Here is an 11,240-nt window from a genome sequence, read left to right as displayed (position 1 = left end):
TTATTTTTTTTATTTATCGTTTTGTGTGCCCCTCAGTTTGGATCATTAAAATAAAGCCTATAAGCCTCACGCCTTAAATAAACACGTCAAACGGCGTTGAACCACCCCTCGCTGTCGGCCTCCTCCATCCAACCCTGACAAGTGGCCACACTGCCACATCCACATTTTCTTGTTACTACCGAGTGTGTTTATTTAATCGGAGTGAGAATAGCCCTGTTAATCAAGCTTGTTTTCACATCGAGTCATTGCTCTGAGCTTGACTCGGCGTCTTGACAGATGGTGCGTTTGTGGACCCGGGACCCTTTCCACCGGTCCTTCATCTGCCACGCCTAAAAAGACACACATCAGGGGGGGGCTTGACAGCTGAGAAAACACGGCGCCGCGCCGGAGGATTTCGGTCGGACGCTGCATGAATACCTGTATCTTCCTGCTTAGGAATCACAGGATTTAGCCGGTGGTGAAAGCTTGTCACAGAGGAAACACAAAGGTCTTGTGTTGTGCAGCGCCGAGCTCCTCTGACCAGAGAAATTCAAGTCAAATCGGAAGAGAACTATTTTTTTATTTTTTTATCAATTAAAATGTTCTGGTTTGTGTTTTTCACACTGTGTATAAATTGCAAAAGGTATTTAAAGTGTCCATCGACATGTTCCGTGCAAGGCTTAGGACAGACAGCAGAGGCTTCTTCTTCATGGGAAACTCCTTTCCCCAAAGACACCGGTTTGATCTTCATGTGGTAACATCTCAATCCCTCCCCAATCGGCCGTTGTCTCGCCGGTGCCTGCGGAGTGATGAATCTGTGCAAATGAAGTAGAACAAAAACAAAATGAAGGCCTTTAGAGGACTGGGTGCGTGTGTGTTTGAGGTTGCGCAAGCACGACTCCATTCAGGTGCAGGAGAGGGTAGAGAGGATGACGGCGTGGGGCCTGGCACGCTGAGGTGCTCTGGAACGTCTGCAGGGCGTGGATGCCAGGATTCTGGCAGAGCAGCCGAGCAGATCTGAGGTGGAGGCCTTTACACCAGCACCAATTGTTGCGATGTGGTAACTCGCGCGCATGCGTGTGTGTGTGTGTAGGATGAGGGAAAATTACCTTACCTTTTCTTAAATAGAGACATTGCTGAATTGCCATTCCTGTTTTTAAATTAAGGGCTTTATCTGTGTTTTCTGGCTGTTATATGTATGTTATATTTATGCACAAAATAAACCCTGCTGGCATTCCAGCCATTTTATTTACAACTTATTTTGATAATCTTTTATTATTACCTAAAAAGTGTCTGCGGAATTACACCCGCTTTGGTGTGAATAGATACATACATACACATATACAAACATTACATTTTACATTTAGCAGACGCTTTTATCCAAAGCGACTTACAATTGTTCAAACACCGACGGACGCAGCCATCAGGGTTAAGTGTCTTGCTCAAGGACACTACAGCATGCTAGCAGGAGGAGCCTGGGATCGAACCAGCGACCTTTGGATTACTAGACGACCAGCTCTACCTCCTGAGCTACCATCCCCATAAATACATTCATGCATACATATATAAATACAAATAAACATGCATACATTCATGCATACATATATACATACAAATAAAGATGCATACATCATACATACATACATACATACATACATGTACTGTAATACAAACATACATGCATACACACATAAATTCATACATACATACATACATACATACATACATACATACATACATATGTACGTACATACGTACATCGATACATACTACATCCATACATACATCCGTACATACATACATACAATCATACATACATACAAACATACGTACAAACATGCATACACACATGCATACACACATGCACACACATACACATGCACACACACATACACACACATACACACACACATACACACATGCACACATACACACATACACACATACACACGTACGTACATACAGTGGGGCAAAAAAGTATTTAGTCAAAAATGTAGACAAAATTAGAAAACAAAAATCCAGAAAATCACATTGTCTGATTTTTAAATAATTTATTTGAAAATTATGGTGGAAAATAAGTATTTGGTCAATAACAAAAGTTCATCTCAATACTTTGTTATATACCCTTTGTTTGCAATGACAGAGGTCAAACGTTTTCTGTAAGTCTTCACAAGGTTTTCACACACTGTTGCTGGTATTTTGGCCCATTCCTCCATGCAGATCTCCTCTAGAGCAGTGATGTTTTGGGGCTGTCGCTGGGCAACATGGACTTTCAACTCCCTCCAAAGATTTTCTATGGGGTTGAGATCTGGAGACTGGCTAGGCCACTCCAGGAGCTTGAAATGCTTCTTACGAAGCCACTCCTTCATTGCCCGGGCGGTGTGTTTGCGATCATTGTCATGCTGAAACACCCAGCCACGTTTCATCTTCAATGCCCTTGCTGATGGAAGGAGGTTTTCACTCAAAATCTCATGATACATGGCCCCATTCATTCTTTCCTTTACACGGATCAGTCGTCCTGGTCCCTTTACAGAAAAACAGCCCCAAAGCATGATGTTTCCACCCCCATGCTTCACAGTAGGTATGGTGTTCTTTGGATGCAACTCAGCTTTCTTTCTCCTCCAAACACGACAAGTTGAGTTTTTACCAAAAAGTTCTATTTTGGTTTCATCTGACCATTTGACATTCTCCCAATCCTCTTCTGGATCATCCAAATGCTCTCTAGCAAACTTCAGACGGGCCTGGACATATACTGGCTTAAGCAGGGGGACACGTCTGGCACTGCAGGATTTGAGTCCCTGGCGGCGTAGTGTGTTACTGATGGTAGCCTTTGTTACTTTGGTCCCAGCTCTCTGCAGGTCATTTACCAGGTCCCCCCGTGTGGTTCTGGGATGTTTGCTCACCGTTCGTGTGATCATTTTGACGCCACGGGGTGAGATCTTGCGTGGAGCCCCAGATCGAGGGAGATTATCAGTGGTCTTGTATGTCTTCTATTTTCTAATAATTGCTCCCACAGTTGATTTCTTCACAACAAGCTGCTTACCTATTGCAGATTCAGTCTTCCCAGCCTGGTGCAGGTCTACAATTTTGTTTCTGGTGTCCTTTGACAGCTCTTTGGTCTTGGCCATAGTGGAGTTTGGAGTGTGACTGTTTGAGGTTGTGGACAGGTGTCTTTTATACTGATAACAAGTTCAAACAGGTGCCATTAGTACAGGTAACGAGTGGAGGACAGAGGAGCCTCTTAAAGAAAAAGTTACAGGTCTGTGAAAGCCAGAAATCTTGCTTGTTTGTAGGTGACCAAATACTTATTTTACCTAGGAATTTACCAATTAATTCATTAAGAATCCTACAATGTGATTTCCTGGATTCTTTCCCCCCATTCTGTCTCTCATAGTCAAAGTGTACCTATGATGAAAATTACAGGCCTCTCTCATCTTTTTAAGTGGGAGAACTTGCACAATTGGTGGCTGACTAAATACTTTTTTGCCCCACTGTACATACATACATACATACATACATACATACATACATACATACATACATACATACATACATACATACATACATACATACATACATACATACGTACATACATACATATGTACATACATACATACATCCATATGTACATCCATACGTACATACATACGTACATACGTACATACATACATATACATACAAACATACATGCATACACCCATACAGAGATACACACATACATGCATACACACATACATACATACACACATACATACATATACTGTAATACAAACATACATGCATACACACATAAATACATACATGCATACATACATACATACAAATATACATGCATGCATACATACATACATAGATACACACATACATACATACGTACGTACATACATACATACATACATACGTATGTACATCCATACATACATATGTACATACATACATACTGTTGGAGAATATAATCCTTGAGGATCACCCAGTTGTTCTGTTGTAGAAAACCTGTTTCAATCAATTACTCTATTCTGTTGGTCAATTAAAGTATAACAATTACCTTCGAGGTTCTCCACATGCTCGTTGATGGGTTGGAGAGTTGGTCATATTTATTGTCAGGCAGAATCAGAAAGTGCAGCAGGCTCAGTTCACGAAGTCTGAGCCCGGGCTCCAGGAGCCGAGCTCAGCCAAGTCTCAGCCCAGCCCGTGGAAAACGCTGGAAGCCCTGATCCTTCTTCCCTGGATCCTTATATAGTCTTATCTAAGTAAGTGGTCACAAAAGGACACATGGATCACAAAGAACTGACTCCAACCAGAGGCGACCAACATGAACAACATCTACGCAAACGGAAAAGTACAGGAACAACATGTGCACGACTGGTCACAAAAGGACATTTCCAACCATATTATTTCTAACAGTACATACATACATACATACATACTTACATACATACATACTTACATACATACATACATACATACATACATACATAACAGAACTCATGAGGGTCTAATTAGTGTATAGTGTCCGCACTGCACAAACAACCACAGTGGCGAGCTGTATGGCATCTACGTTTGTTTTCGGGTGAAAATATTGCGAGATATTTTGCCTCTCGTGAGAAAATACATTCTTGCGAGTGCTGGAGTACCACAAAACTGCATCCGTCTGTCGTTAGATTTGCGCACGATTATAACACCGCCACGCCCCCGGGTCGCCTTCACATTTGACCTGGGTCACCGGGCGCTTTGAAACGCTCGTGTGTGTTTCCTGTTTCAAAAGCACGCGTGAACGTCAACACTGAAATTCTCAGGTAACGACTTATCTCTATGAGCCACTGAGTCTTACTGAGTGACGTCATGTGATCAGCTGTTCCCAACGACATCTCAATGCCCATATACGCTAAAAAACGGTGCCTGATCAAAAAGGGCGCCATGGACATCAAGGGGCAAATGGGCAGGTGCTGGGGAACCCTCACCCACCCCCTCTGCACATGCCTGTTTGAGAGACAGGTGCAGACGCACACACACACACACACACACACACACAATGATTTAACGGCGGTCTTCCTGGGTGCATGCTGCTTCAGTTATGTAAACTGGTCCCAGGTTGGAGCCAGTCAACCGTCAGGGCTTTGCATCTGCACCTCCACTCTGCAGCGCTAATGCAAACAAGAGGCCTCGCTACCGTGGACCGACTGGAGGGTCAACTTAGCACGATCACACACACACACACACACACACACACACACACACACACACACACACACACACACACACACACACACACACACACACACACACACACACACACACACACACACAGGCACCTACACACTGGGAGCGACTAGAAAATGAATTGAAATGAGGAGCTCAATTCCCTATAAAAAAAAACCCTCTCTTACAAATAGTAGAGGCATTAACATTCACCTAAATAAGAACTGATATACACTTCAGAACTGATCGATTCATAGTCGAAATTTGGGAAAGTAAATGTGAGTGTATGGAGATGAATAATTGCTGATGTCTAGTTACTAATGTTTAAATTTACATTTTTATCAAAATTACATATTCCAGTTAAAACACCACCACCAAGATACTAAAAGGATATTCACACAGATAAGATCATTTTTTATTGTTTTTATTTTCTATTAACCAAAATGTGTGTTCCATTGAGGTGCTTTTTCGTTGCATATAAACATGTGATATTAAAATGATTAAAGTTTTAATACTAAAAAATAGTTAATTTATGGGAGAACGGCAAACAAAATAGTCTCCCCTTTACCCATGGTACTCCTAATGGATTATCAATAAATAAATAAATAAATAAATCACTCATATTAAAATGTGTTTTGGTCTTCGCCCACTTCAGTGATCAGTGAACGGCTCCTCCATCATTGCAGCCTTTCTCTGCATTGTTTCCCAACTCGCCCATCGGGCCTTGAGTTCTAGTTACACAACACCTGACCACGTACGGCCACTTTAATGGTTGAAGTCAAGTGTTCAAATTCAAATGGCTGATTTGTTTGCTTTTGTTTGGAGGGAGAGCCGTTCCTCTCGGCCTCGGACAGAACTACACGTCAGACCCGAATCCAAGCGTCTTCATTTGCCTCGGCCGCCGCGCCACTCGGGCGGCGGCCGTCATTTGCCTTTTTTTTTCCTGGTCTGGTCTGCAGCGTGACCGACAGCTGCGAGCAGGCCGAGGCCTCTCTGTGCGGCAATAAAGGGCTGCGGTGCCTTTTCCATGGATCCAGGACCCTTTATCAAGGCTCCAGGACCCTTGTTGGCGGAAGACCGAACACCGTTCCACTGCTTCACTAGGAACACTCTGGGCTTTGGCTTTGCAGCGGTGCTAGGTTTTTACATTTCCCCTTCAATGCCTCTCAACTTGGGATAATCTCGACTTGCAACTCTGCTTTTTACATCAAAAAGGAAAAACGTCTCTGAATTAAATGAGAATTCGAGGGTTAGCTCCAAACAAACATATCCATCTGAGTCAATAGTTGAACTGATTCCAAATAGTTTCCACTATTTAAACAAGCGGGATACATGTTGATCGGCGTTAGTCACATTTGATTCCATCAAAACAAAGGCAGATAAAAAGGATCACAAGCAAATATTAAAAGCAAATGCTGTGCCGGTGCCAAGTCATGAAGCATGAGTAAACTATGGCGAGTATTAGTTTCAGCACTTGACAGCACTGTGTATCTGAGTTTTATTAGTCACCGGTAATTGTTCAGAACCACAGAGCATGAGACGTTTTGGGCGCAGGGTGAGGTCCGGTGCAGAGCGTGAGCCTGTCTCGTCTGTCACGAAGTGTCAGGGGGTTTGACCAAGCTTTCAGGTATTTACACGAGTAAAACCGTGTCTTAAATGCACTATCATTTATACTATGTTATTTCGGGAAAAACTGTCAAATGTTAAGAATATGCTAAATCGATTATATTTCTTCCTTTTTTTTTTTTTGCAATATCTATTTTCTGTCTTCTTTTCTGAAATAGGTTCCTGATACTTCTCACAGATGGCGCAACTCGTATGATATCGTTGATCTGATCTTGATTTTCCAGAAAGCACCTTGTGATCACTGTGTCTCCTAATCTCATCTCTGAGGTAAGTAGGGTGCCGGCTCAAAAAGGAGCCGACACCCTTTACCGTGCACTATAATACACACACACACACACACACACACATGCACGCGCGCGCGCACACACTCACGCACGCACGCACACACAGACACACACAGGCACACACACACACACACACACACACACACAAACCATTAGATGTGACAAGGTCAGGCACAAAAGAAAACGCTTGGTGCAATGAATGTACTTAGTCCTTTGAAGGCTTAAAAAAAAATTTAAAAAAATTAAAATGTTGACTGCAGCGACAAGGCCAAATTTAAGGATTGAAACAGTCGCACTACTTGTTTCAAATGGGTTTTTTTAATGCTTTGTCGATCGAAATATATTAACCACGCACACATACCCACACACACACATTTTATATACTGGCAAATGGCATCAATATACGTATGAGCAGGTCATCGTAATAATATGCAGCGACAGCACTAGCGACCTGTTCACACAGTTGAATCACCACCAGTGATGACGATGTGCAGGCGCCGAGCGGAGCAGTGCTCTCCACCCAGGTATAAGAGCCCACGGGGGGGTTCCGCTCGCAGCGCCGGGCCCTGCGGCGGGGCCCTGCAGGACCGGCCCCTGCCTGGGAAGCACGTCTCCCCACAGGAGGAGACCTTTCAACGGGCCGTTGTCTCACAAAGATCTGCCTCCCTTTGCCCCACAGCAACGCTGACACTTGTCATGTGTTACCCCGTGTGGTGATGAGCGCTGGGAGCGCACAGCCCTGCTATCTGCTCTGTTTGTCTAACAGATTAATGGTGCAGCCCAGCCTTCTCTATAGCTATATGTGTGCTGAAGCGGGCCTCACCAACTCCCCACTCCCAATACTCCTATATATAACTATATAACTGTAGTTACATATATATATACTATATGACTATATATAACTATAGTAATATAGCTACATATATACTATATGACTATCTATAATCATAGTAGTATAGTTACATATATATCACTATACAACTTTATGACTATAAAAAATTATATAACTATAGTAATATATATATATATATATATATATACTACATGACTATCTATAACTATAGTGATATAGTTACTTATATATAACTATACGATTATACATAACTATATATCTATAGTAATATAGTTACATATATATTTAACTACACAACTATATAACTATATATGACTATCCATAAGTATAGTAATATAGATACTTATATATAACTATACAACTATATAACTTTATATCTATAATATAGTTACATATTTACTATATGACTCTCTAGAACTATAGTAATATATTTACATATATATAACTATACGACTATATACAACATATACATATATATAATAATATAACTATAGTTATGTATATAGTTATATATTGCTTCCAGCCTACTTGATTTCTACCTCTTCCCATGATATATATATATATATATATATATATATATATATATATACAGTATATACAGGTTATATATACAGTAAATATTATATATATATAAAATATATAACTAGTTATGTATTATATAGTCATATATAGTGACATTGGTTCCAGCCTGCTTGAAGGCATCTGTTGGCCTCCAGGCAGGCGGACGGCCGGTACTTTGCATGATGATAGTCTTTGTTGGCACATTTACATCCCATAATGCAGCTTGTTCAACTACTGGCACAAAACAAACAAGGAAACGAGGAAGAACAACAATATCTAGGTTAAGTTACCACTAAAGAGGTCTTTTAGTGTTAAACATCAGCACAGCACGGCCCATTTTGTAGGATCCTAAATAAACCAAGGTTTACTTTCGGAAAGGGATTTGAATAGTGCCCTGCAATGGTGCAATGATGCGATGATGCAACGATGCGTCAGGGGTTTCAGTTCTGATCAAGGACAATGATAGTGTCACCGGTATAGAGTGAAAGTATTTGACAAATTTAGCAAATAGTTATTTACAAATGCATTTCTTCAAATGGTTTCTAATTTAAAGCCTTGGGTTTAAAAACAAAATAATAAGTGGATAAATGCTGTTTCAACACGTGAAATTCACACAATGAAAATGGAGAAGACACTTGAAATTGAAATTTCCGTCAGCGAGCCTGTGCATTTCGTGGAACGGTAACAATAGACCCTTATGAGCACAGGTATGTGGAGAGCATGTGTTTCAGGGAGGTGTGGTCTTTCAGGTGCGCGGAGAGGACTAACCCAGGTCCTCAGGTTACTAACAGTGAGTCATTTTCCCACTTGGCGTGGAGAACATGTCTGGTGTTCACTCTCCTTGACTTCTCACCCCAACTCCGAAAAAACACACTCGTGGAATTACCGACTTAGCAGCGTTGTCTCCTCGACGGATCTCCGTATTTTGGCACGAGACGGGCTCTGTGACGGAAATCTTTCTATTTGGGGTTCAAAGACAAGCAGGTAATCAAAAGTAAATCTTTTCACTTCTCTGAGGACTAGGCATGACCGTTGGTAAGCTTGGCTTTGAATCGAGCTGTTCCTCCGTGGAACTGTGACTGCGCGGCGCCGCAGGTGTGATCGTCTCCCCCTGGCCTCCCGCAGTGCTGACGTCTTGGTCTTCTGGATGACATTTGGAGGCGCCCGCCACACAATGCCAGTCGTGAAAGTGGAGAAAGAGCCCCCGTCGGAGATCTCCTTGCCCTCCTCCGACGCGCCCGCCCAGGCGGGGGAGCAGCCACGCGGTCGCAGGAGGAAGAGGCCCCTCCAGCGGGGGAAGCCCCCGTACAGCTACATCGCCCTCATCTCCATGGCCATCGCCAACTCCCCCGACCGCAAGCTCACGCTGGGCGGCATCTACAAGTTCATCACCGAGCGCTTCCCATTCTACAGGGACAACTCCAAGAAGTGGCAGAACTCCATCCGCCACAACCTGACCCTCAACGACTGCTTCATCAAAATACCGCGGGAGCCCGGGCGGCCGGGGAAGGGCAACTACTGGGCCTTGGACCCCAACGCCGAGGACATGTTTGAGAGCGGCAGTTTCCTGCGGCGCAGGAAGAGGTTCAAGCGCTGCGACTTCTCCACCTACTCCTCGTACGCCCACGAGACGCCCGTGTTCTCTCCCGTCCAGATCGCCAGGTCGGCGACTTACGCAAACTCTGTCTACCCCAACATGACGGTCAGTCCCACGTACGGGCAGCAGCTTCCTTCTACGTACTACCCCTCCCCGTCGCCACCCGGGTTCGGTGGCGGTCAGACCCGGATGTTTAGCATCAACAACCTGATCGGGCACCCGGCTCCGTCCGGCGCTCTGGGGTGCCAGGGCCAAGACGTGTTGCAGCACCCGGGGAGTCGGGGATTCAGCCCGGAGGGGGGTCCGAATGGCTCCGGCACCTGCGGCCTCGGAGCGACGGGGTTTCAGAACCAGTCGTGCGGCGCCGCCGTGCCGCCTCGAGCCTCGGCTCACGTCGGATTTGACAGGGTCGGGTTTAGCTACTCGGGGCCGCACGGCCACCCCGCCCACCATGCCGCGCAGGGCTCATACGGACAAGGACACGGCCAGGGGCAGGGGTACGGCATGATGGGACGCCTCCATTCCGCGTCCTCCGGGTCCATGGAGACGGTGGACCATTACGGCAGGGTCTCCCCGGTGCACTTAACCTCCTTCTCGCAGTATAACGGAGCTCCGGGGCCCACCGCTAACACCGGAGGCTACCTCAGACACCCCACGTACCCGGGGAATATGGACAGGTTCGTGTCAGCCGTCTGAGCCGGTCAACGCAGAAGATCACGTCGGGGGGAAGTTGCTCGGGTCAGAAAATGAAATGAATGATATGTTTGTGGACTGCAGCCGTTGTCGTGGTTTTTAGTGTCTTTGTGAAAGATGACATTTAAGTGATTTCAATTAAACAGATAATATTTGTAAATTATTGAGACATCAGAAACTTGATCCACTGAGATACTTGCTCCAAGAGAGTCGGCTGCGTGTCCTCTGTATTTGCAAGCTGTACGTGAGTGAAATATGTGAGTTGGATTTCGAATATGGAAGAAAAAAAAAAAACTTGATGGAAAAAAAAAAGATTTCTGTATAAATTATTATGACAGGCTTTTTAATAAAGGGCTTGCTTTGAGAAAGCATAGGAATGCTTTTTGGATGCATTTTTTTTGCCAAGTGGTAATCAAAGGCATCTCGGCTTTTGATCGCTATATTCAAA

At 44.0% G+C, this 11,240-nt stretch overlaps 1 protein-coding gene across 1 annotated transcript; it reads left to right on the top strand.

Moving 5' to 3' along the window:
- Positions 1–9,676: 9,676 nt before the first annotated feature.
- On the top strand, positions 9,677–10,795 carry foxe1 (forkhead box E1; the record flags this gene model as incomplete). The annotated part of the gene is made up of 1 exon (XM_079999463.1): positions 9,677–10,795. One exon carries the CDS (start codon positions 9,677–9,679, stop codon positions 10,793–10,795), a length of 1,119 nt encoding a protein of 372 aa, XP_079855589.1.
- Between the last annotated feature and the right edge of the window lie 445 nt (positions 10,796–11,240).

The sequence above is a fragment of the Zeus faber genome, assembly GCF_960531495.2.
Source record: "Zeus faber genome assembly, chromosome: 4".
Taxonomy (NCBI): Eukaryota; Metazoa; Chordata; class Actinopteri; order Zeiformes; family Zeidae; genus Zeus; species Zeus faber.
Note: the sequence above shows the minus strand (reverse complement) of the source record. Positions and strands in the feature narration are given on the sequence as shown.